This window comes from Callorhinus ursinus, unplaced genomic scaffold (genome assembly GCF_003265705.2).
Source record: "Callorhinus ursinus isolate GAN/ISIS: 27379988/994484 unplaced genomic scaffold, GSC_fseal_2.0 scaffold51, whole genome shotgun sequence".
NCBI classification, from domain to species: domain Eukaryota; kingdom Metazoa; phylum Chordata; class Mammalia; order Carnivora; family Otariidae; genus Callorhinus; species Callorhinus ursinus.
The window spans coordinates 1,789,054-1,815,549 of NW_027397113.1; the positions used below are offsets into that span (position 1 = coordinate 1,789,054).

Sequence of the window (26,496 nt, forward strand, 5' to 3'; positions counted from 1 at the left end):
CACCCAGGCTGCAGATGATGGCTGAGAATTCACGGTTCAAGAAGAAAGTTCATTTCGGAGGTACGGTGCCGCCTCCCGAACCCGCTTCGGGGTGGTGTGCCGAGTCTTTGTTCTCTGCCAGAATCACGGTCCTGCGGGCACTTGCCCAGACGGGGCGGCTGGCTGTGTAGGCTGATCGCTCTGCACTTGGTGGGCTGTTAGAATTACCCTGTCCTTGGTGGCTGTGCTTCTCCACAGAAGGCTATTGTTTCCGGAACGGCTCTCTCCTGCTCCCGGTGTGGAAGGGAAAATCAAAGTAGCCGTCAGATTGTGCCAGAGGGCTCGGGCGTTGCGGTTGCTCTTAGAAGAGCCCCCACGGCTTTTCCATGTTCTCAAGAGCCCCGTGGAGAGGCCGGTGGGTTTTTCAGACCAATTCGGGCGTCTCTGCCTTGGGAAGCAGTGTTGTGAACTCGGAGGGAGGGCACCTGCATTGTCAGTCGGTTCAGTGTAAATGCATAGATGGTCCAGGATTCCTGCGTCCTCTCTGACCTGACAAACTGTAGGGGAAGTCCCCAGACTGGTACAGGGCAGTGTGCCTCCTTCAAAGAAGCATGGCTCCTTTGGGTTTTAGTTTGGGGGCTTGGGGGGCGGTTTTTTAAATCGAATGGACTGCGTGCTCCTTCGGCATTGTAACACGGGGGACAAGACACCGTATGTATCTTCAGATTGCATTCCTTTCTTCAACTTCTGCAGAGGGCCGTTGCTGGCTGCTCCCTGTCGCTCAGGGAAGCAGAGCAGAGAGACCGCTGGCTCGCGAGAATCTGGCTGGGAGGGGGGGGGGGGGGGCTTGGCCACCTGGTCAGAGAAGACGCCTCCCCTTGATAGAGCCCCCTCCCGGATGGCGCTTTCACGTGGGCCGAGAGAACCTGAGCCATGACCTGTCGAGACTCCAGGGACCCCCTCCCAACCCTGGTGTCGGTCAGGGGCCTGTAACCTCTCTGGGGGTCGGCTGACCTCTCAGCAGGTTGGTGGGTTGCAGGGAGTGGGGCTAAGGTCGTTGCCGGGGCGGGGGGCGTCTCCGTGTGATCTGTTAGCGCCATCGGGGCTGCCGCGTGCCCCATCCGCCCCGACCCTCCCAGGGGTGAACCCACTGATTCCTGTGACCTTGGACTGTGGTCAGCCCGCTGAGCGGCCCGGCGCCAAGCCAGGAGGGCCCCAGCTGCCCTCCCGCACGACAGGGCGGTTTCCTTGAGCTCCACAGGTCTTTCTTCTCCGTGTCCTAGTTCCTAAACCTCAGCTGCCAGCATCCCTAAAAAAGATCGTAAAGAACTAAAAAGAATCCTCCCGCCCCCAGTCCGTTCCTGGGTTTAAATCCAGCTCTGCTGCTCAAGCTTGCGGTGCCCTTGGCCTTGGCACTTCACCTCCCTGGGCCACGTGGGGGCGGGGGCGGCCCTGCCTCGGGGGGAGGGGTGTCCTAAGCTGCTCTGGGTCACCCTTCCACAAGTGGTGGCTCTGATTCTCGCGGGCTTGGTACCAGCTGCCGTGCCAGGCCAGGGAGGGGGCCGACCAGGGAGGGGGCCCTGAGACCGGGCATTCTGTGGGGTCAGTTCCTGGGTGGAGGCCGCATGCGAGGGAAGCGAAGCATCGTGCCCAGCATCCGTCCAGGTGTCCTGGCACAACAGAGAGACCAGGCCTCTGCTCCGTGTGGGCCCAGCTGCTGGATACAGGGCCAGGAAAGTCTTTTTGAGATCCTTGCCTGCCTTCGAACACCCTGCCCCTCTGCCACGGTCCCCCTCAGCCCTGGGGCCAGAGGTGCGGCGGCCTCCCCCAGGCACGCCTGGCCAGTGAGGGCTTCTCTGAATGCAAAGGGAGGGAAACGGGGCGTCCTTGGCATGGACACGCCTGCCACGCTCGGTGACAGCACGCCACACAGGCACCCGGTCCTTCATGGACTATAATTTCCACTGAAAAAGCCCCATTCCGGCTCTGTGTATTGGTATAAACGCTTCCACTTAGCCGCCTGGGCCGATTTAAAAAAAAAAAAAAAATTCTAATTACTACAGAGTAGAAACCAGCTCATTGACAGCCAATTTGGGAAGGTGGGGATCGGTTGACAGTGCCAGGAACCGGGCTTAGCTTCCCGTCCAGCGGCGTCAGGCCCAGGAGCTGCGAGATGGGGACGGCTGGGCGACACAGGACTGCAGACCCCCCACCTTGAGCTCTGGGTGCTGGGGGCGCACCTCCCAAGCTCGCAAACGCAGGGGATCAGGGAAGGGGAGCAGAGGGTTGAGAGGAGGGCCCCTATGGTGTGACCTTGGGCAAGCCCCTGCCCCTTCCCAAATGGAGGTCCTTAGCCCAAAAGCCTGTGATTCCAGGAGCTTCCTACATCCCCGAATGATTCTCAACTCCAGCGTTGTAAAAGGCGTCGTCCACGGGGAACTCTTCATCCCTGAGATTTGTCCTTTAGAAACGGCTACGGGGGTGCTGTGGCCAGGTGCAGTGCCCTGACCTTTAGCCATGGAGCCAGGGTTTGGACAAGCCAAGTGACCTTGGAAAGTGTCCGTCGCACCTGACTCTCTTGTGGGCAGAACAGACTTGCTTTGTGACGCTGCTCTGTGGTTGTAGCAGAGGTGCTGAGGGAATGCCCAAAACCAGTTCCTGTCACTCGGGAGCAGCGTACTGGGGGATGCCATTCACCCTCCTGGGCCTCGGTTTCCTCCTCTGTGTCCTGCCTTGTGGAGGGCGGTGGGGGGGACCCGTTGGTGACCAAAGATAAGATGTGGCTTTGGGACGGTGCTGGGTCGGCTTCCAGAGACAAACACTGGGTGAGCCCCTTGCCTAGCCGCGCAGACCCATCTGTCCTGCCCCACGTCGTCGCCATCCCCAGGTGACAGTGTGGCTGTGATATCCCAAGGTCCAGGAGGGAAAGGGGGACGTGCCCTGGCGGGGGCTGGTTCAGGAAGGAGTCTGGAAAGATGGTGCTCTCGGCCCCGCAGGCCCCCGTGGAGGTGCTGGTGAGTATCTGTCAGAGGAGGAAGGAGCTCAGGGCAGGGTAGAGGAAGCACTCCATGCCCAGGTGTGCAGGGTAGGGCGGGGCAGGACCACCAGCTCCGGAGCTGGGTCACCGGGGCTGCAGCCCCCGTCCTGCTCAGCCTTGATGTCTCTCACTTCCTCACCTGTGCAGTGGGGGACGGGCTAGCTGGGGCCCCCCAAAGGAGCTCAAGCATTTTACACTTGGAACAGCGCATGGTGCATGGGAAGGGCCAGGTAAACGTCCCCTACGGTGGAATGACAGGTGACCGCCCTCCGTGGAGGGGGACAGTGATGGCAGCGTGCTGCGCCCCGCGCCTGGGGTCACCTCCCTCCTGTTCCCTTCCTCGAGCCCTGTCTCGAGGGCTGGCCTCTCCCTCCTTCGGGTCGTCCCACATTCTGACCGTTGGCTGAGCCTCCCAGCTGAGCCACAGCCCTCGCACCCGGGTGCCCTTGGCTACCTGGCATGGACACTCACCTCTCCTGTGGATTGGTGGATGCAGCCAGGGCCAGCGGGCCTCGGGGCACGGGCGCACAAGCCCCGTGGCCTCAAGGGGCCCCATGGAGCAAAAAGACTGCTTCGTAAAGTTATAATTACAGAAGCATTTTCTGCTCACCCAGTAGCACAACCACTGTGTAATTCCTGAGCTCTCTTCTGTGAGCTTACAGTTGTGACCAGCAGTCCCCTGGGAATGGCTAAGAAGACACAGCAGTCCTGCGGGGGGGGGGGGGGGGGGGGGGGGGGGGGTCCAGCTCTCACACGTGATTGCTGTTTATCAGGGAAGGAAAGTCGGCCCACGTGCCACACCTTCGCCTTTGCCTCTGGCTTTTGGAGTTCCTAGATTTGGTGACCACAGGATGCCTGAGTGTTTAGGACCCAGGATGTGTGCCCTGGAGGGTGGGCGGGGGCGGGCACTCCCCGTGCCCAAGCACACCCGTGCCAACTTTAAGGGAACTCAGGGCACATGGTTATTGGAGAAGTGCCAACTTGAAAGGAACTCAAGAAAACCTTGCCACTGGGTCCTTGCCCAGCTGTGTCCGCGCTGGGCTGGTGTGCCCCGACCTGGAGAGGAGGGGAGAACGGAGCGGGTGACACATACCACGCACGTGTGTGCACAGGCTGGGGACGGACGGAGCAGTGCTGGGGGAGCTGGGAATAAATAGAATCCAATGACTCAGTTGCTTGTTGACCATAACCCACCACAGATGTGGCTTCAGCTACTGGAACCCCAAGTGTGGGGGGGGCGGGGGGAAGGGCTGCCATGGTGCAGAGCCCAGTTCTGTTAGTTGATGGAGGAATCATGCTGCAGGGGGCTGCCAAGCACAGAGCGAACCACCTCACGTCTGAGATAAGGACCACTCCCCCAACTTGTACAGAGCAGGTGGAGTGTCTGAGGAGCTGAGCACTCACCTTGGCTCTCCCCGTCGTTCAGAGTCAGAACTTGAACGCCACACTCTCTCTTGCTCCTGCAAACAGGGAAAGGCATTTTCTGGCAAACCACTTCTCTTTCACGTGGGTTTTCTGACCGGGAAGCAAGATTCTGAGTTCCTTGACTAACTCAGATTTAGATACTCTGAGCAGGTCTGGCCCAACTGGGCTCCATCGAGGTATGGTCTCTTTGTGGTTTTGGGGGGCAGAGTCATGGTCCCCACGGACGTCCACATCCGGATCCCTGGATCCCGAGACTATGTTCGGAGGCATGGCAGAGGGGAGGTGAGGTCACCGATGGAGTGACCGTTGCTAGCCGCTGACTTCAGGATAGGGAAGGCCCCGTGCAATCCCAGCAGAGTCTCTAAGCGGGGGAGGGAGGCACACCGTTCAAACGAGAGTGATGGCATTTAAAGACTCGGCCCGGCACTGCTGGCCTTGCAGATGGAGGATGGGGCCCCGAGCCAAGGAATGCGGGCACCTCTAGAAGCTGGAAGACGCAAAGGGACGGACTCTCCCTGGAGCCCAGCGCCTCCCCGCAGGGAACACAGCCTGCCCACACTTGTATCCTAGCCCGGTCAGATCCGTGCTGGATTTCCAACCTCCAGACCTCTTCAAGAAAACGTGTGTGTCGTGGTAGGCCACGAGGCTTGTGGTAGTTCGCTACAACAGCCACAGGACAGGAACACGCCCTCCGCTGCGAGGCCACATGGCACACGCTCCGCTGTCAGAACAGTGTCCTTGCTTTTTGTCCTCCTTTCCCCTGCGGGGCCAACACCAAGGACCACGAGATGCTCCATAAATGTTCTGCAGCTGATATCGTGAATAAACGCCTGAACTTGGCTAGCCACTGATCTGGGTGGGATTAGTGTACTTCCATGTCGCAGTTCTGTGGCCCCGTGAGTGTCTCGCAAGTGTGGCCCCACCTCCACGCCCGACGGCGGTGGCTGGAGTCAGACAAGGGTGGGAGGTGGTCCCCGCCGGCCCTGCCGACCCGACCCCACACGCCAGTGCCCAGCCTGCCTCCTTTGTGCCCGCTTCCAGCATCTCCCTGCATTCCTCTCTGCTTCTCCTGCTTTGCAAGGAGCCCGTCGGCATCTTTGGTTTTAAAAAAGAAAAGTTATTTCTGTCTTCATCCCCATTGGTAATCTCTTTCCTCCTTGTGGTTCCGATTCTGCATTTGGCTCACCAGCCTGGGGTGTAGCCTGAGTGGTGTCTGATTTAAAACCCGCTGGAGATCACAGGAGCCTGTGGGAGGGCGGCGTGTGGATGCACAGCGCCGGGGGCTTGGAGTGGGACGGCCCAGCCACCTTGCACCGCTGGGCGTCCGGAGCCCTGTGACGTGGCAGGAGGCTGCTGGGCCGCATCTGACTCGGTGCCAGCCTGGAGGGGGCACCCAGCACCCAGATGATGGCTGGGCTAAGGGCTCCTCCCCTGCTCAGGTGTCCCCCGCTGCAGTTTTTGCCCTTTTGGGTGAGGGGCCAAGAAGGGGGGCAAGAGAGGACCTGGATTCCGGGGGAAGGAGGGACACAGGATGCGTCACAGGATGCATCACGGGCTTCACGGTCCCTTCTTTTTGTGTCTCTGTCTGTCTCTGTCTCTGTCTCTCCCTCCCCTTTTGGTAGGATGGAAACTAAATCGTCAGAGAAATAGAAAGCAGAACTCTGAATGAACAAAACCCCAGTTCTGCCCATTTTCTGTGCTGATGTAAGTGGCTGCAGGCTTAGTGGCTCCCAGCACCACCTGTTGAGCTCATGGTGCTAGCGGTCAATGGCGCAGGCAGGCTCGCCTGGCTTCTGTGCTTGGTCTTGGGGCCCACATCGGGGTGTCAGCCTGGGTGGGCTCTTCAGCGGGTGCTCTGGGGGAGAATCTGCCTCCCACGCGCTGAGTTGGCAGCAGGACTCTGTCCCCGGGGTCTGCGGGGCAGGGGACCCCGTGTCCTTGCTGACCACCCTCCAGGGGCCACTCTCAGCTCTAGTGGGTCACCCACCGTCTGGCTCCTGTGGCCCCTCCATCCTCATGCCAGCCGGGGGTCGGATCCCCTGCTTCCCCTCCAGCCACAGTAGAGAAATGGTTTTCTCCCGGAGTTAGATTTGTCCCAGCCCTGGATGGCGTCCCTTTGCTGTAGAACCTGACGTTGTCCAGGGGGTGAGGCCAGGGCAAAGGTCACAGACCGTGGCAGCTTCCTGTGCCCCTGGCAGGATCTCCTTCCGAGCAGTGCTGTCTCCAGCATCTGGAGAGAAGTAGCCTCCTCTCCCGCTCCGTTCCGCGGCCCGGAGGGGACACCCGTGTGCCGCCTCTGAAGTGACCCTTCCTGGTTCACAGTGGCCCCGGCCGTCGCTCACCCTGGCCTTTGGAGCTTGTTCTAGGAAGTCAGCCGTGTGCCAGCCTGCCTGCGACCCCGGGGCCGTCTTCCCGTGTTCTTGGGGCTTGAGCTGCACTTGCTGACGGAGTTCAGTTCTTTGCGTTCACCTCTGGACTGGCCTGTTCAGGAATCACACAAACTTGAATTCTTCTTTCTCGTCTTGGAAAACCTACCCCGGCGTTCCGCAAAGGAGCTGTAAGTCAGTGCTCCTCTGTCCCTCCTCCTGAAGACACGTGCGTGGTCTCGCAACAGCTTCTGAGCCGGTCGTCCGTAAACCAAGTAAATTTGGGGAGCAGCACGTGGGGAACAGGACGGAGAGCTCAGTGTGTTATCCCACGTGATCCCCTTGTCGTGACGGGTGAACTGAGGCAGCGCAGCCCGGAAGGGTTTCCGGTCCTCGCGGTTAGTCTCCGGCCCGTGGCCGAACCCAGGCTCTTTCTCATGGAGAGGGGAGACAGAACCCTTTGTGGGTCCAGTGTCCCTCGTCTGATCACTTTAACTTCTCTGAGACCGCAGGTGATCGATCGAGAGATGTGGGCGTGCCTTGAGGGCCATGGTGGGGTATGCCGGCTCTGCGGGTATCTGGAGCCGCGGAGGGGTGATCGTCACTGTAAATGCCGGTATCCCAAACTGGAGACAGGGGTGTCCCAAGCCCTGCAGTGGACAGGCCGCCAAGCCAGGCCCTGGGGACACGGTCACGGTCTACGTGGATCACTGCAGTTTCTGTGCAGAGCAGTAGAAAAGCTGGAAGACCGTGCTCTTTTGGTTGCAAGAGCCCTAAAACCTGCGTGAGCTGGGTTACGTGAAAGAACATACTCGATTGTAAGGATGCAGGGACTTTCCTGGACCCCGAGGGCAGAAGGCGTGGCCCAGCCTCCCCTGGTTCTGAAAGCAGGGTCCGGAGGCAGCATGGACCTTGCCAGGAGCCGGGCCGGCTCAGCCGGCTCTCTGCAGGGTCGCCCATGCTCTGCCGCTGTCCCTCTCCATTCCCCATGGTGACGGCCTTGGTGCTCGCTTCCGACAGGAAGTGGAGACCCCCCCACGTCAGCTCCCCATTCCCAGGAAAGGGTCTGATGGGCAGCTCCTGAGGTCCCACGTACGGTTACGGTTTGTGGGGTGGGGGGATCTTCCTCTGTCCGGGGGGCCAGACAGGAAAGCCCAAGGTGGACTTCGGGAGCACAACATAACAGCCTGTCCCGGACAGCCTGCATGGGGTCCGTTTACAAGTGCACATGTCCCCACAGGGCTGTTAGATCCTGCTGCCAGCCCCTATCACAGATGAGGAAACCGAGGCTTGGACAAGCGTTTTCCAGCCCGGCCGTGCAGCTGGCAAGGCGCTGCGCTCACGATTGCCACGTTAAAGGCAGGCCTCTGTGCCCTTCCTTGCGTGCCTCTCCCGTGAATGGGCACCCGTGAGCAAGGGCGCCGCCCCCAAAGAGGGCATCGCCTCCCCATGAGGGCATCTCCTGACCTGAGCGCCTTCGTCCCCGCCACACTGGCCTCTGAACTACCTGCTGGCCCTTCCGAATCTCTGCAAATTTTTTTGAGAACATTGCTTTCCTGGTTTCCGCTTCCAGAACCGGTCACCCTCGAGGACCCGAGGCCATTAGAATCTCCCCAGATGCCCCCTCCTGGCTTCCGTGCTGAGCTTTCCGGATCCTCTTCCCAGCAGCCCTGCGTAAAGGGCTATTTTAAATGCGGACACTCTGAGGCTTGTCATGCAATCTGTCACCCTTTCACGAGTCGCGAGAGGTATATGGAATGGGATTTCTAGACTCTTCTCTTTCAGCGTAGATTTTTCTAGGCCACGCTCAGAAAGACGCTTCCGGGGTGCATCCGCCTGAACCATGCCTGTGTAGGTCGCCCGGGTGCATGGCCCTCTCCTGGGAAAGGGTTAGCCCCCAGCCACAAGGTTGGCGGAAGGGAGGTGCCTCATCGAGAAGTCGGAGACTGTGGTCATTCCATCCTGTGGTCGGCTTTGTAGCTGAGAAGCTGAGGCCCAGAGAGGCGGAGTGAGGAGGGCCCACGTTGTCCACGTCAAGGTCAGGACTAGAACTCTGGTGTCTCCATGTGCAGGGCAGGCTGCTTCCGCCCCAGCCATCTCTAGGCAGAGCAGGGGCCAGCACGCTGTGCTCCAGCCTCGACCCGTCACCGTCCGACCTGAGGACATGAAACCATCAACAGTGAATAGGGGCCAAGGGGCCAAGGGCGTGGGTTTTTACCGTCTCTGTGCACCAGGCTGCGTTGTAGGAGCCGGGGCTCCCAGGGGGCAGTGGGATTTGAGCTGGGGGGAGAGCACATCCCAGAGAGAGTCCAGCAAGTGCAGAGGTCCTCGGGTGCAGACGAGCTCGTCATTTGCAAGGAAAAATGAGGTGCCTACCATGTCAGGAGTGAGGTGATGGAGGAGGGAGAGTCGTGGGAGTTGAGGCCACACAGTGTCAGGCCTGTGTCCCCCAAGGGCACTTGGATGTGCCTCTCATTCCATGGGAAGTTGTTGGAAAACAGTAAGTGGCACAGTGGCATCCCCCAATTTTTACATTTCTTAAAGCTCCTTTGCTCTATAGAGAGTATAGATTGGAGATGGGGGGCAAGCATGGAAGCAGGGAGACTGAGGCTCCTGCACCAGTCCAGGCAAGAGCTAATGGTCACTCAGACAAGGGTGGAGGGACTGCTGCGTGGGAGACATGGCAGAGTATCTGCTGCATGAACACTGGGCCTGGCGCTGGCCAAGGAGGGGGGCCTGGTTGCAGACGAATTGGTTCTTGGCTTTAAGAAGCTTCAGGCTTGAGCAAAACATGGAATGTATGGGCTCCCATGGGAGAGAAGGCCATGCACAGTCTGCATCAGTCAGCTAGGTGAAGCTGCAGTAACAAACAGGTCCCGAATCTTAATGACCCAAAACCAGAGAGGTTTATTTCTCATGCCACGTGTCTGTCATGTATCCCAGCGGGCTCACCGGGGTACCCAGGCTGATGGAGCAATCACCATCTCAGATGTGTTGGTCACCATGCCCCAGGGCAAAAATCAATGCTGGGGGCAGGGGGCGGTCTCGCACTGGGGACTCGATGCTCCATCTATCCAAGAAGTGACATAGGTCACTTCTCGAAACTCATTGACCCAAACTAATTTCAAGGATTTCCAACCAAGCCAAGGTCCCCTTCCTCAGCACCCAGCCCTCAGAACATCTCAGAAAAAAGCCAGCAGGTCCTGTGTGGGCCATGGGTCCCTCGGTACTAATGATGGGATCCAGGAGAGTCCAGCACAGTGCCTGGGCCAGCCTGGGGCACAGCTGTTCTCGTGGTGACGAGGGTGCCAGGCCCCTAGAGAGGTAGCGCCTCCAGGACCCCCACATGGAAAAGGGAGCGGTCCTCTCCCCGGGGAAGGGATGAAGGCACCCAAACTCGGTGTATGCACCACACCTTGGGGGGCTGTTTCCTGGCTGTTGGGTGCAGTGTGGCAAACGATGAAATGCATTACTGCATCCTTCCGAACTTTTACAGCTGTAACAATGGTAAGCGACATTGCTGAACAGTCAGGCAGAGCTGTGGGTTACATGCAGGGCTCCGGACCATGTCACCAGGGCAGTCGGTCACTTCCTCCCCACCAGCTCCTCTACTGTCCTCGGTGTGACTCATTCTCAGGCAGCATTTCCCCCACGGTGGCATCAAAAGTAGAAAAAGCAGCAGCAAGAGTAGGACTCCATTGTCCCATCCTGGGTCACGTGCCCCTCCCCTGTGCCAGGCACCTGCTGTGGTCAAAGGAGCAGCCGGCCAGGCTCCCTTGCCGAACACTGGAGTCCAGGGCCAGGCAGTGGGGGTGCGGAGGGGCTGAGCAGCCTCACTTGACCACATGGCTGGATTTGGTAAGGGCTGACCCAAAGAACAAGGGAGGCACAGCCCAGGAGAAGGGGAATGTCTTTGCACATGCACTGGGAAGGGTGTGGCTGGCCAGTCATTTCAATGCAAATGGAAGGCAGAGGGTGATGGTGCAGGATGGGGGTAGAAGCAGATGTGGGGGCCCTGAGGGCTCTTGTTGGGACCCTCTGGAGCACTCGTGGACTTCTGACCGCACCCGCGAGCCCAGAGTGAGCTATGGTGGGTGTGTAAGTGACCAGGTCAGCCAACCTGCAGTCTTCAAATGTGTATATCTGTGTCCACATCCGAATGATGGACGGGGTCTGTGCCCCTTCCTTCTTCGGGTCCGCTTGGAGCCCCAGGTCTGTTCCTTTATTTAATCTTGAGATGGGCAAAGGAGCCCCCCAGTGTCTGCCCTTAACAATGCCCTGTAGCTGGGGTTTTGAGACAGACCTCACTTGGCCACAGCCCTGTGGGACTGAGGCATTCTGGGAGGTTTGGGACAGTAGCACAGGCTCCTCAGCCCCCAGCGTGGCATGTGGTGCCTCCTCTCCTGCCCCCAGTGCTGAGCAGGTGCAGGGCAAGACCCAGAGGCACTTGACGGGGGCCGTTCCCAGCACAGGCATGGGGAAGGGGCACAGCCCCCCCTGGATGCTGGGCTGGCCTCGAACCTCCGGCTTTTCCTCCCCTTTGCCCAGCCCATGGTGTTTCCTTGGTGACTGACGTTTGCTTCAGTGACTCCTGGGAAGGGGTCAGCCCAGGTGGCCAGCAGCCCCCGCCTCCCTGCGCAATGATAGCAGGTCCCAGCTTGCCAGCAGAGGCCAAGCCTGGTGGTGTCATGAGTGGCACACTGTGACAGTGGGGAAGCATCCTGAGAGCAATCTAGCCCACTTTCTCTCTTTCCAGGTCAGAAACTGAGGCCAGGCAAGGGCAGGTCCACAGGATTCGGTGTCTAGCCTCAGAGCCCACATCCCTCATCACTGAACTCTGCTACTTCTGTAAATCGGGAGCAAGGCATCCAGTTACCACTGGGTTCTGTGTGAAAGCCAAATAAGGTGGAAAACTTCATTTTAATGGAGTGAAGAGAGAACTTAGTAGAGCTGCTTGTAATAATAATAATGATTAGGATGGGGTGATGGTGATGATGGTGATGATGGTGATGACCATGATGGTGGTGATGGTGATGACCATGATAGTGTTAATGGTGGTGATGATGATGGTGATGATGGTGATGATGTTGGTGATGATGGTGATGATGGTGATGATGGTGATGGTGATGATGCTGATGATGATGTTGGTGATGATGGTGATGACCATGATAGTGTTAATGGTGGTGATGATGATAGTGATGATGGTGGTGATGATGGTGGTGATGATGATGGTGGTGGTGGTGATGATGATGGTGGTGATGACCATGATGGTGGTGATGGTGGCAATGATGTGTCCCTCAGTACCTCTTCTCTGATCTTTGGGGCCATATCTGAGAGCAGAAGTGTGACTGTGTCCAGGAGTCAGAGGACAGGAAAGACCTGTGTAGTGGGTGGGTTTCATAAAGCAGGTCTTTCTATGGGTCTCCTTTCTCTAATAAGATAATTGAGGTGGCAGAAGGAAATCTATTGTTTTCAATGTTCTTACTGAGCCAAAATAAAAACTTGGTAAATCTTATGTCAGTCTACATTCTTCTCTCTTTTGTTTAAATTTTATTGGTCCATGAAATCCCAAAGTCTGGGAACCACTGGCTAACTGACCTAGCCTAGAAATGGCTCCCTTTCTGAAACACACACACATACACACACACACATTCGCTGCGTTCTCTCTGCTGCTGGAATCCACAACCTCTGACTTCAGCCAGAGGCCTGCACCAATCATCTCTCAGTGCCCAACACTTCCCTAAACAACTAGCAGAGAGCTGCCTACAGAGGGCTTAAGCAAGCGAGGTAATTAAGAATAAGAATAGCAGCTTACAGCCAGTCCCCATGGTCGTTCAGTGGCTTTGTGAGCTACTCTGCGTAACACAATGAGGCTCAAATCCTACATATCCCTCAGGGCCTGGCGCATATGGGGCCCCCACACAGATGTCACAGGGCTGAGCTGGCCAGATGCGTTGCCTGGCCCATGTCCTTCATACAGTCATCTGACTGCTGACGCCCTTAGCCCAGACCACAGAAGGTCCACGTTCTCAGGCTCTGTCTTCACCCCATCCCCAGGATTCTGAGCCCCAGATTGCAGAGCTAAGGCCCCACCCCCACGAGTCTCCTAGTGCCTGTATGTGGGGCACAGGACCTGTCTCCCCTGTGGGCTTGATAAATGACTCGAATTGCACATATGCATGCTATAGAAGCCAGGAAGGAGGGCAGGAAGACGCAAAACATCTGGGCACATTTCTTCCAGATGCCAAACACAGAAGAGGTGCATGCAGCTTGGCTGGACCAGTGCCCAGCCCAGCGAGGGCCCCATGTACTCAGGCTACTCCAGTGGTGTACGGTGTGTTTTCTTTGCTAATTGTACGGTAGGTCACTTAGATTAGGTGGACAAGCACTTGCACTGGGCATCTACTAGGGGTTAGGCATGGGGGGTGCGGTGTGATAGAGAGAGGCCAGCCCCCACCCTTGGGCACTGTAGAGAACATGGGGACTTGGACCCCCTCCAGGGGTCAGTTATTGTGGTCTAGTGGTCTGAGCCTGGGCCTGGAGCCCATCTTCCAGCTGGGGGACTCATCCTGACCCTGCCATTTCGTGAATGTGTAACTTTGTCTTGACAGCCTTACCATCTCCAGCTATAAAGTGGGCACAGTCCCACTTCCCTTGCTGGGCTGGTGTGACCAGTGAGTGGCTGAGCCCAGACAACCAGACCGTAGCACAGGGGAAGGACTCCGTAAATGTTAGTGATGATGCAGCAGAGACAGAGGGGCCAGCTCCCATGGGGGGAACCCTGAAAGTCCTGAGCGGGATTGGAAAGGTGGCTGGATGTGGTTGAGCCTGCAAAGCAGTGCAGACCCCCTCAGTGGGAGTCATGAGGGTCCAGGAAGGGAATAGAGGAACGGCACTTGGAACAGGGCCCAGTATACAGTAAGTGCTCAATTAGTGTTGCGATGACAGTGGTGATGATGATGTTGCTGTTCACGGAATTGTACATTTTGTGTTGTGGGAGCGTCGGGGTTAGGGATGGGAAAGGCATGGGGAGACAGGTGGGAGCCAAGTCCCAGAGGACCCGGCCTGCACATCAGTTAAGCCATTGTTAACTGCTGTACCAATGAGTCCTTTGAGTGTGGCATGATGAATAGAAGTCTAATTGTTGCTCACTTCAACAGTTCAATATACGGAGACCTGGGCATCTTGTGGGAACCCTAGAGGGTTCCAGCATCCTGTGGACCCCAGGGGTCCTAGCTCTGAGCCGGGCAAAGCTGCAAGAGAGGGTAGGGAAGCACACTGGCTTCCATAGATGCCAAGCTTGGAAGAGACCCCCCATCATCCTCGCAATGGAATGTTCCATTTCATTGCTCACATTCCATTGGTGGGAAGTGCTCATGTGGCCCTTCCAGGGTGCAAGGGAAGCTGGGAAATGTAGTCCTGGGCTGGACAGCCACTCCTCCCATCCCCCAAGGGCAACTCCATACTGTAGAGAAGGTGAGCATGCATTTTTGCTGAACTAGCTGCCTCTGGGCATAAAAGGAACCGAGAAGGACTATGCTGACCTTCCTCAGTATGCTTACCTGCGCTCACTTTTGAACTGGAAGTGTGCTTTGGGGGTTTAAATACAAGCACGTTCACCTGGGAATGTGGATTGACCACAGAGAGGGTTACAGAAGTTACATGAGATTTTGAGCCATTTTCCTGAAGCCAATCCCATAATTTCTCTGTGTTTTTTCCAGGGTTTAGGAAGGAGATTGTCCAGGAGATTTTATTTGCAGAGGTCGATATCTGAACAGTAAATCACAGCCCAATTTCTTGTATTCGTGTGGTGGTGGGTTTTCTCCCTCCGGCCCTGAGCAATCTGCTAAATCTAATTGCATTGCTCATATCATGTCCCATGAAATTTACATCCAAACCTGCTGAGTAAGAGAAGCAGGCGGAGGGCTTAATTAGGAACGTGAATCACATTTGGGGTTTTGTGTGTTTGTTTGTTTTTTAGGAAAGAGCAACTATCACCAGAAAAGTAACAATAAGCATTCTTCTCCCAAAAGGCGGTCATCTTCAGATTTGCTGGAAGGCCCAGCAGCACTTGAGGATACCGTTCTGGAGGGCTCCCTGGGCCAGAGGTGCGCTGCCATCCCGACTTAAACCACAGGGCCATCTTCTTTGCAGAGAGCCTCCTCCTTCTCCCTCCGCGAGCCCAGGACCCAGGATTCTGCCTCCGTTTTGGAATGGAGCTCCTGACTCTTCAGAAGTCGGCCATGGGGCTCATATGCATTCCTCAGATTTTGCAAAGTCAGCTCCCAGAACGAGGCCTTCTCTTCCTCCCAGATCTTTCCCCAGGAGAGCGGGTCTGGCGCTTCGTAGGTCAGATAAATGTGAGGTCTGGCCGGCCTCGCTTGGTTTCTGCATTCGGGGTCTGTGACTTTTCTAAACAGTGTTTCTCTTCCCTCTCTGTACAGAAACTCGTGCAGACCGCAGCAAGAAGCTGTTCAGGCACTACACAGTCGGCTCATACGACAGCTTCGACGCTACCAGGTAAGATTCGGCTCTTTCTCTGCCAGGCCCTCTCTGGTCAGAGATGCTCTGTGTGCCGCAGAAGCTCTGGACCCACTTGCCTGCAGCCCTCGGACCCCCTTGGCTTTTTCCCTCGGTGTGTCCGCTGTGACCTCCTGCACGTGGGCTGCATTATGGAAGCCACCCTCTTCCAGAGAACCGGCCCAAGATGCGGTCTCTGCTGCCCGAGGTTTGGGGTCGGGCTGGAGTCCACCTGTGGGGTGTTCCGGAGGAGGAAGACCGGGCATTGTGGGGGAGGGGGGAGCAGCACAGACGTCAGCGATGACAGCAGCTGGCCACGGGAATCTTCAGGATGCCGTAGCTCTGGGGTTCCGTCTCATCTGCATCTTCCCTCTTCCTTCTGCCTCCGAGTTGAAGCCTTTGTACGAGAAAGGCTCATCCCCCTCGAAAGGCGTGGCACCAAGCAGGCAGAGCCTTTGAGCACGGCAGGTTTGCTTTCTGACTCTTGTTCAAAAGGGGCGTCGTTTCGTGCGTGCGGAGAGCCGTGGAGCTTTGGTGGTGTGACACAGGGCACGGGTTCCAGCTTCCCCACAGACACTACATGGGCACGAGTTGTCCTCGGGTCTCTGGCACCTCCTCCTTGTAACCCCGGGGCAGGCCGAGGCAGGCTGGGGTCCTGCTGGCCGAGGGCACCGACAGCTCGGAAACGAGCCGCATTTCCGGCCAGTGTCCCTGCTGCTACTTCTGCTTCTCCGGCTCTTCCTGTCCCCACGCACCGGGTTTCTCTACCCCTCGTTTCTGTCACAAACGCAAGTCTCCCTACATCAGGGGCCAGAAGGGTGTGGAGAAAGAACCTTAGTGGACGGTGGCCTCAATGAGAGTTAGCATGTGACTCAGAGAAAGGGAGGAGACGCAGGCCATGAGACCCGCCGGGGCGGGAAGGTCCTGCTCCTAGCCCTGCTGGCCGGCCATCCCTGGGGCCCTTCCTGAGAACTCCACCAAACCACGTCCTCCATTAGGGCCAGGCTGGGGAAAGGTCTGGACACCCTGCCCTGGGCTCTGCCCTGCCACCCCCGGCCTCCGGGCGGGTCTCTGATTAAGCAGCGCAGACTGTGCTCAGCACACTCAGCTGCCTGTGGGGGTCCAACCTGCTTTCATTCGTCTCTCTGCTTCTCCTGAGTTAAAATTCACATCACCTCACTATCATTTCCAAGTGCGCGGTGGTGGCTTTAGTACATTCACAATATCGTGCAACCGGCACCCTGTCTAGTTCTAGAACGTTTCCATCCGCCCGAAAGGGAGCTCCTAGCGACTGAGCAGTCAAATGCCGATTCTCCCTGCCCACAGCCCCAGCATGCACCAACCGGCTCTCTGCATGTTTCATGGAAATGGAGTCCTACAACACGTGATCCTTCACGTGTAGCTTCTTTACCTAGAATAATGTCTGCAAGGTTCATCCATTTTTAGCAGGATCAGTACATCTTTTCTAAACCTTTTATTGTAGTACAATTTACCGTCTCAACCATTTTTAGGTGCACAGCTCATGGCATTAGGTACGTTCACGTTGCTGTGCGGCCGTCCCCCCCATCCATCTCCAGAACTTTCCATCTTCCCAGACTAAATCTCTGTCCTATGAAACACTCACCCCCATCCCTCCATGGCCCCCACTGGCCACTCTCTGTCCCCCTGAGACACTGACCCCCATCTCTCCCCTGGCCCCGGCGCCCACCGTCCACTCTCTCTCTCAATCTGGTGTCTCCAGGGACCTCATAGAAGTGAATTATACAGTATTGGTGCTCTTTGTGACTGGCGTATCTCGCTCAGCATAGTGTGCTCCAGGTCCCTCCGTGTGGTAGCAGGTGTCAGAATGTCCCGCCTTTTTAAGGTGGAAGACTATTCCATCGTCTGTGTAAGCCATATTTTGCTTGCCATTCCTCTGTGGATGGACACCTGGGTTGCTTCCATCTTTTGGTTCTTGCAAATGGTGCTGCTGTGGACATTCTCACCCAAGTATTGGTTTGCACACCTGTTTCCAGTCCTTTGGGGTGTATATCTAGCAGTGGAATTGCTGATAGGACCTGGTGTTGGTGCTGACCTGTCCCAACCACCTCTCTGTCATAGACATGAGGTGTTAGGACAGGAATCCCATGCCCAGCAGAGGAGCTGGGTTGTCCCCTCCTAAGGGGCTTGGCCGACTTTCCAGAACTTGCTAACATTGCCCACTTTTTGACCTTGAATGCTCAAGTCACGATCCTGGCCTGGCCACCAGCGCAGCCCAGAGAGAGACTGCTCAGGGGCTGGTGGCTTCCAGGGAACCACGCCTGACCCTGGCTTCTCCTGATGAGTCTCTCTTTGGGTCAGATGAATTGTTTCTGTGGCAGCAAGAGGCTGCCTGTCAAAGTGGACCCTGGACACGTGGTCACAGCCAGTGTGCCTGTCATGCTTTGCTCCCATTCTAAGAAGGAGGGTGCCTGGGGCTCCGAGAATGCCCAGAGCTGTCGCCATGGTTACGTGGAGGGCCATCCAGCCTGGGAGGGGGGCTCCTGGGGAGGAGCCCGTGACAGCCACGGCTCGTCCGCAGGCCGTGGTTTTGCAAAGCTCTCTTCCCCCAAGGGCGGTTGCTGGCAGAGAGCCACCAGCAGGCTGCCCTGGGTGCATACGTGTGCGTGAAGGCGGGTGTGCACAAACTCTCGGCATTTGAACCAGGCGGCTTCCTCACAGAGGAGCTGTTGAAGGACCTGAGTTGACTGAGCCAGGATAAGAGAAGACCGCGGGGCCAGGCTGGCTGGGTTGCATTTCATGTGGCTGATAGCAGGACCAGAATGAACCGGGGCCCACAGAAGGCGTGCAGAGACATCATCACTGTTCAGAGACAGAACAGAGCTGTCTCAGGAGGTGATGAGCTCCCCATCATTGCAGGGAGTCAAGCAGTTTGGGCATTCTCTTTCCAGAATGTCTGAGAGTTGGACCAGGTGACCTGGAATATCCCTGATGGCTCTGCCCCACCCTGTGTTTTGGTGCCCAGATGAAGACTTTGATTTTATAGGTTACTGACCACTGGCTTGGTGCCAGGGCCTGGGACCATAGAGAAGAGGGACATCCAGCCACACCCAGGTCAACGGGTGGCTTCTAAGCAAATGATAAAGGCTCTGGGCTTGACCTTGGTTCAAGAGTCAACCCCCACCTTCCCAGGGTGCGGGGAGTCAGACGCGTCGCAGGCTCACGTTGCCCAGAAAGAGATGTGAGTGATCATAGTGCCTTTTATGAGCCCCCTGCCACGTACCAGCGGCGCCTCGCCTTGATCGCGGCTGCTGCCTGCCCACCCTCCAGTGACCTTGGAAGTCAGTGTCATTATCCACTTCACAGGAGAACACTGCAGTGGAGGAAGGAAGGTGACATTAAGGACCTGACCCTCAGTCACCTGGAATATGGGGCCTGTGCCCACAGACCCCCCCCCGCCCCCCCGTCCCGCAGTGAAGATGTTACTGCCCGAGACCCACCGTGGAACTGGCCTGGGATTGGGGGAAATTGGCAGAGACGGAACCATCACTTGGTGGAGTGTGTCGGGCAGATGGAGTGAGGATATTACCTGGGTTATGGGGTCTGGGCTTTTCCACACAAGGTGTAGGGGTTGGCCTGGGGCAGCCGCTGCCTCCCAGAACTGACCTCTTCCAGACCACGCACTTGGCAGGGGCGAGTGAGCTTGTGGCGCCCACCCACCATCACAACCCAGCAGCTGGCCTGTGTGGCTCTTGAGAGGGTGTCAGGGTAAGCCTGGGCCCTGGCTGAGGGCCGCACATGCTACTGTACGGACCAGCCAGCAGATCATTTAGCCCATTTTGGAATTCCTGTCAGACACGGCCTAGTGAGCCACAGAGATCCAGGGTGGCGCGCCAGCACCCGGGCCAATTACCCGCTGTAGGCGGCAGGGCGACAGTCTGGCCAGGCAGCTCATGGCTGAGGCCGCCCCACTGCAGATGCAAATGTAATTAAAGAACATGCAATAGGAAGTGAGACTCAATGTAGACAGTTTCTGAATCAGTCAGGAGGCGGTTCTCCCCTTCCCATCCCCCCTTGTGTCAAAAGCTTTGCTTGGGGACGCAGAGCTCCAGACCGGTCTGACAAAAACATACCTGTTGATTGATGAATGTGTCCAGTGACTCCAGCCCTCCACCTACCCAGCATGCACATGACGGAAGGGTCTAGAAATGTGGGCACATGGCCAAGATCAGAAACCAGAGACCCTGGGGCCATTTGTACACAGGACCTTACAGATATTTCAGTGTGTTTTCTTTAAGATTTTATTTATTTATTTGACAGAGAGAAACACAGCGAGAGAGGGAACACAGGCAGGGGGAGTGGGAGAGGGAGAAATAGGCTTCCCACGGAGCAGGGAGCCCAGTGTGGGGCTCGATCCCAGGACCCCGGGATCATGACCTGAGCCGAAGGCAGATGCTTAACCGACTGAGCCACCCAGGCTCCCCTTCAATGTCTTTTTTTTTTTTTTAAAGATTTTATTTATTTATTTGAAAGAGAGAATGAGAGATAGAGAGCACGAGAGGGAAGAGGGTCAGAGGGAGAAGCAGACTCCCCGCTGAGCCGGGAGCCCGATGCGGGACTCGATCCCGGGACTCCAGGATCATGACCTGAGCCGAAGGCAGTCGCTTAACTGACTGAGTCACCCAGGCGCCCCAATGTTGTTTTTAAAACACTTCTCAACACAGGGAATGGGAGCCTCAAGTTCCCACGAGTTTTAAATCGGATCTCTACCCTCATTAGCATGGGGCATGCAGGAGAAGTCTACCTGGGAGAGGAAGGGGAGACCTTAGGCTCTCACTCTAGGCTGAATACACCCCATCCATCTATCCACCCATCTATCCAACCATCAGTTACCTGTCCACTCATCCATCAACCAGCCATTCAGCTGTCTACCAACTCATCCAACTAACCAACCATCTACCCAGCCATCCAGCCATCTGCCGACTCATCCGTCAACCACACGTTCAGCCATCTACCAACTCATCCAACCGTCCATCCATCCAACTATCCACCCATCCACTCCTCCTATCTGTCTGTCCATCTATTTAACCAGTATTCATCAAAACCCGAATATTCAGGGAGCTATGGATGTGGGGGTAAACAAGACAAGCACAGTCTCTGACCTCATGTAGATTAAAACCTAAATAGTGAAAATAGCAAAGTTTATAAATAAATAAACTGGAGAATCCCACTTAGTGGTTAATGCTATGGAGCAAATCAGCAGAACCACCATACAGTCTCTTGGGCAGGGTGGGGCAGGCCAGCTTTATATAGGAAGCCAAGGGAAGTCTCTGTGACGAAGTGAGTTTTGATTTGAAACCTGACGGTTGAGGAGAATCAGCCATCTTCAGAAAGCCCAGCATGTGCAAAGGCCCTGAGGGGAAAAGAGAAGCTGCCATGCAGAAGCAGCAGTGGCCTGGAAGGGAGTAGAAAGGATGATGCCACAGAAGGACCGTGTGTTCTGTGGAAGGCAGGTGGATTTCCTCCCACTCGTGTGGCGGGGGTTCTAGAGGGTTTTGTGCGGAAGAATGACATGATCTGGGTAACCCTGCTGGAGGAGAATGAACAGAAGGAAGAATGGAGACTAGTTATGAGACCATGGCCATCTTCCTGGCCAGACAATGGTGATGGTTCGGGCTGGTGGAGGGGTAAGGAAAGGCAGGTAGATGGCTTCCAGGTGTAAGATGTAGTTAGAAGGGACGGGACCCGCCAAGGCATTACCCATGGGGCAAGTGGGGAGTGAGAGGGCCCTCTGCCTTCTTTGGGGTTTTCCAGGGAGGAGCACCAGATGTGAGTGGGCACTGGACCCTTTCCCTATTGTTGGCAAACAACTGAAGCTGCACCTGCAGCTTCGGACCCGCCCGGAAGGACGGTGTTCAGAAGCACCACGCGGGGAAGGCATCGAAGAACAGGATGGGCTGTCATTCCTCTTCCTTAGTGAGACCAGTTGACCTAGAAGTGTGGCAAATCAAGCCTGTTCTCCAGCCGAACGTCCGCGTGCCATAGCTGCTTGCTTTCGTGGCTTTGATGTCATGGTCCAATTGTATATGTTTTTAAATTGGTGATTAGAAATATATTTGCATGAATAAAAAATGCAAAGTGTGCAGGTCCAGCGTCAGAGTACGACCTGCTCTCGTCCTTCCTCCCAGCCCCTACTCCTCCCCAGACAGAACCCCACTGCCGGTTTCCTGAGGACCTTTCCAGAGACTGACTCTGAATAGGGAAGAGTGCATGCACATTATCTGAAGCCTTGTAAAAAGCCCCTGTAAACGTAGTGTCCTAGGTTTTTTAATCTGACTTTCCAACTAACACCCTGTGTGACCTTGGGCAACCTGCTGTCCCTCTCTGCCTCAGTCCCTGACCCCCAACGCTGTTTGCAAAGTGGAGATCCTACTTGCAGCTCAGGCCACAGCCCCGGTGGTGTCCGTGACAGGATGAATGGGGAAATGTGCGTGTAGTGCTCAAAGCTTAGAGGCATGCGCTATATAAATCCAGAGGGATGCTGAATTGTGGACAGCGTGTGTGGGTAGCTGGCTTTCCTTTGAAACCCTAACTTTGTGTTCCAGAAGACTGCCTCAGTGTGTAGGTAGTAAGAACTGAATGGCAAGAAACACTGATTGCCCCCACTCTTCCTCCATCATTATTTTATATTTCTGTGTTTTTTTATGATTCCTTAGACTCGAAAAAAAGGCATCAATCCCTGAGTATGTTCACTGGCTGGATTCGTAAGGCAACATACGCTGTTTTTTTTTTCTCTCTAAGTTATGGCTGCGCCTAGTGATTAATGATGAAGCCCTCGGGGCAGCTCCTTTGGGGTAGGGAATGAGGCGATTTTGCTGTTTCTTCCCTACATATCCATATTTTTATTTGTTTTTACAAGTATTACATCAATTTGTAAATTTTTTGAGACCAAGAAAGAGAGGGGTGAATCTCTGGGCACAGGCAACACAAGAAGTCAGCACAACTGTGCATACCAGCCCCTCCAGCAGGCTCTCCCAGCGGGACCATATGCACGCACATGGCGCTGGGTGAGTCACAGCCCCGGAGAGTGCGTCCCAGTGGTTTCCCCTAAAAAATGTTGTCCTCTGCTGCCACCATCATGATGAACAGCACACCTGGTGCCCAACCGGGAGACCAGGGTCCTCTCCCCTCCCGCGTTCGATCCATCATGAGGGTCTGGGGGCTCTTGCCCTTCTGCCCCTCCTCCCACTGCTTGCCAAAGTCGGCCCTTAGGAATTTGTCCACATCCCCTTCCCCAGGGCACCCGCCCTTCATCCATTCTCAGGGTAATACTTTTGCTCCTTTCACAAATTTTGATACAAATACGACATTCATTACGGAGTAAAATAAGTTATTAATTTAACCAACCGCACAGATACGGCTAGGAATGGAAGGAAACCGTGTCTCCCACTCCTGCCCAGCACACTCCGTGCAACTCTGCTTGGCAGAGGAACCACTTTGTACTTGTTTTGCTTCATTCTTCAGAAGATTACCTTCCTACGTCTGTGATTACCCCCCTTATTTTTTTCTCTTTTTTTAATTGAGATATAATTAACATATGACATTATATTACTTTCAGGTGTAGACCATAATGATTTGATATTTGTACAAATTGCAAAATGATCACCACGACAAGTCTAGTTAACCTCTGTCACCTCACATCGTTACAATTCTTGTCTCTTGTGTTGAGAACTTTTCAGATGTAGTATCCCAGCAACTTTCAAATATACAACACAGGATTATTAACTGTAGTCACCATGCTGTCCGTTACATCCCTGGGATTTTTTTCTCTTACGGCGGAGAGTTTATAGCTTTTGACCACCTTTACCTGTTTCATGCACTCCCTCAGCCCCTGCTCCCGGCAACCACCCATCTCTATATGTATGTTCTCTATATCGGTGAGTTTTGTGTCGCTTGTTCATGTTTTGCTTTCTTCTACATATAAGTGAAATCATACGGTATTTGTTGTTCTCTGACTTATCTCACGTAACATGATGCCTTCAAAGTTTATTCATGTTGTTGTAAATGATGGGATTTCATTTCTTTTTATAGCTGAATAGTATTCCATTGTGTATGTATACCACTTCTGCTTTATTCCATTCATCTATCAGCGGACACCTAGATTGTTTACATATCTTGGCTGTTGTGAATAACGCTGCATTGAACATGAGGTGCAGAAATCTTTTTGAGTTAGTGTTTTCATTTATCTTTGGTTAAATACCCAGAAGTAGCATTGTTGGATCCTATGGTAGTTCTATTTTTTAACTTTTTGGTGACCCTCCGTGCTGTTTTCCACAGTGGCTGTACCTATTTACATTCCCACCAACAGTGCATGAGGGTTCCAATTTCTTCATGTCCTTACCAACACTAGTTATCTCTTGCCTTCTTGACAATAGCCTTTCTAACTAGTTATCTAGTTAGAATTGCCTCTAGCTAGATTATCTATTGTTAGATTAGTTAGATCATTTCTTGTATATTTTCACAGTAACCATTCATACTCATTCAGGTGTGAGGTGGTATCTTTTGACTTGGTTTGCTTTGTTCTTCTGATGATTACCTCCCTAACTCTGTGACTGTCCCTGTGTTTCTTAATTTAACAATATAAAGCATCATTAATTCTTTGCTGTAAAAGTCTTCTAGGTTCTGTCTATACGTTGGATTCAGAAGTTAAAAACCAGTGGAAAACATTATATTATCATGATACTGTAAATGTTTACATCATTTCCAAGTATAAGGCTAGGACTGTAGTTCCTCTTTATAGACCCATGAGAAGGGGCTTTCTAATACCAGAGCCCACTGGGTTCTTTATTCAACTCCATCAGTGGTTCAAAGTAATGCCACAGTTTAGCTTAATATTAGGATCATGATTTTTCACATGAAGTGCTTGTTTTTTCTTGAAGTTTCCAATTGCCTTTCTTTTTTATTCTTGTGGAAGAGAAATTCTTTCTTCAGTATGCCACTAAAATATCTTCCTGTTTCTTCCATATCACTAGAACCCATCTCATTCTTGTTGGAGCTCTCTCCTGCCCTTTGGACCCCATCCCCCAGTTCCCAGTGCACAATTATCATTCCGAGATTTACCTTCATTGAGCTACTGGGTAAATGAGGTATTTCTTTAGCCTTGTTCTCCTGAGACACATACTCAAGTTTAACAACCTCAGTAGAAGATCCCTGGAATGTCAACTTCCATGTCTGAAAGATCTCTGGTTTTCAAATGTGCTCAGTGTTGTAGAATTCCAGATTCAAAATAGTTTTCCATCTAAACTATTAAGGCACCACTTTGTTGTCATCTTGCTTCTGCTCATTGCTGGTGAGGGGTCATGGTGCTGTCTAATCCTCACTGCAGTGTAGGTGATCATTTGTTTTCCTCTCCAAAACCTTCTAAGAACTTCATTGTATCTACTTTTCTTGAATATTCTGAAATGTCATGATGATGGGTCTGGGTGTAAGTCTCTTCTTTATTCATTGTGTTCACTATCCTGGGGGCTTCTTCAAACTTAAAGCTTTCGGCTTTAAGAATATGTTTTTAGTATTCCCTTGTAAACGCCCTCACTTCCTGTCTCAGTTCCATCTTTCTAGATTTCATATCAGCCCATTTGGGTTCATTCTGCCGGCCCCTTATTCTTCTATTCACTCAACTTTCAGCCTGTCTATGTAAGTTATTATTTTGACAATCACATTGTTATGTTCCAAGAGCCTTTCCTTTCAATGATGGGTAAGCTTCTAAAGGTGAGAGAAGTGGTTTCTGGATATCTTTGGGAACAAGCAGGCAGCTGTGAATGGGCAGTTCTCTGCAAAGAGCTGCTCTCAAAGCAGAATCCAGGCTGACTGCATGTTCCTTCAGGTCAAACACCAAAACAAGAGAAGCCCGGAGTCATGTTCCTTGCCCCCCTTACCCCAGGAACTCAGAAACAGACAGATGCAGGTTCTTGTCCAAATCATGGGACAAATAGTAGGATCCAAATTGAAACTTCAAGGGTGGGGGTGTTTTTGTTTTGTGGTGAGTATGTGCAGATGCCCAGGTGATGAAGCAGGGATGAGAGGAACCGGTTCCTAGGAATGCCGGGGCCAGGCTGTGGTGGAGAAAGTGGAGGATGCTGACTGGTGGTGGAGGGGTAGGGGTGGTACAGACAAGATCATTCACTCTGCTCCTGGTGTCTGAAAGTCAAGATCTGTGATTGAGCCTCCATCACGGAGCTTTGAGATTCAGATTTAACAGTTGATTTTGCAGACTCCTGGCGCTTTGTATATGTCATGGTAATACTCTGGTTCTGAGCTGCTTGGGACACAGCAGCTGCTGGCTTGGCTGGGCCAAGGGAGGCCTCTTCTTTCTCCAGGACTCGGTGGTTAGACGCTAAGTGTAGTCTGACTTCACCACAGCCATTGTCCCCCAGCACTTTCATGGTGTAAAGCAATTGACTGGGGGGCTTTGGACCTTGCTGGTGTTCCCGGACTGTGGTCAGGGCACATTCTTCTGGCTGGAGATAGGCTTAGACCCAGTCAAATCACAGGGAGTTTCACAAATGGGAGGAGTCTCCTAGGGACCTAGCTCAAAATCCTCTGCGTGGGGAGCCCTTGGATCTTCTGAGTGGAGGAAGCGGCTCTTTCCCGGAGCTGCCGAGCCTAGCCAGTGGAGACACCCCAGGGTCACCTGGCTCTAAGCAGAAGCTGAGGTTCTGAGAGGGCACTCATTCTCATTTCACCCGTTTTGGTGGGACTAGGCAGGAGACCCTGGCACCTTTTTTCTGGATCCAGTGGCCCCTGCCACAGGGAGGCTTCTGGCTCAGAGCATCCTCGGACCGCATTTAGTACATTCCCAGGTGGCGAGTGGGTGTGTGGGGTGGGGGGAGCGCAGGCGGATGGGTGGGGGTGGTGGTGAAGCAGCAGTGGAAGAGCAGGAAGGGGCTGGCCTTGCAGGCACACCTCCAGGTCGGGACCAGCCGAGCCCCTGCGTGGCCCCCAGGACTGCCTTGTTCCCCACCGGAGCTGCACATGGGTCTGCTGTCTCCCCAAGTGCCCAAGCCACCCGGCAGCCAAAGGACAGGGTTTACAGGGCTCCGTGAAGTTTTCCGTGATGCTAGCTGCCAAAAGCAACCTCTGCCCCCACACGCCGTGCACTGTGTGGCCTCTCTTTACCCCCTGCTTCCCTCC

At 54.6% G+C, this 26,496-nt stretch overlaps 1 protein-coding gene across 2 annotated transcripts in view; it reads left to right on the plus strand.

The window, feature by feature from the left end:
- Window positions 1-26,496, plus strand: part of SHANK2 (SH3 and multiple ankyrin repeat domains 2) — a 509,587-nt gene that overhangs the window by 316,299 nt on the left and 166,792 nt on the right. For both annotated transcript variants that reach the window (XM_025878755.2, XM_073883345.1), the window contains exon 15: window positions 15,252-15,327. In XM_025878755.2, coding sequence (XP_025734540.1) covers window positions 15,252-15,327 — 76 coding nt within the window. The remainder of the gene's footprint in view (window positions 1-15,251; window positions 15,328-26,496) is intronic.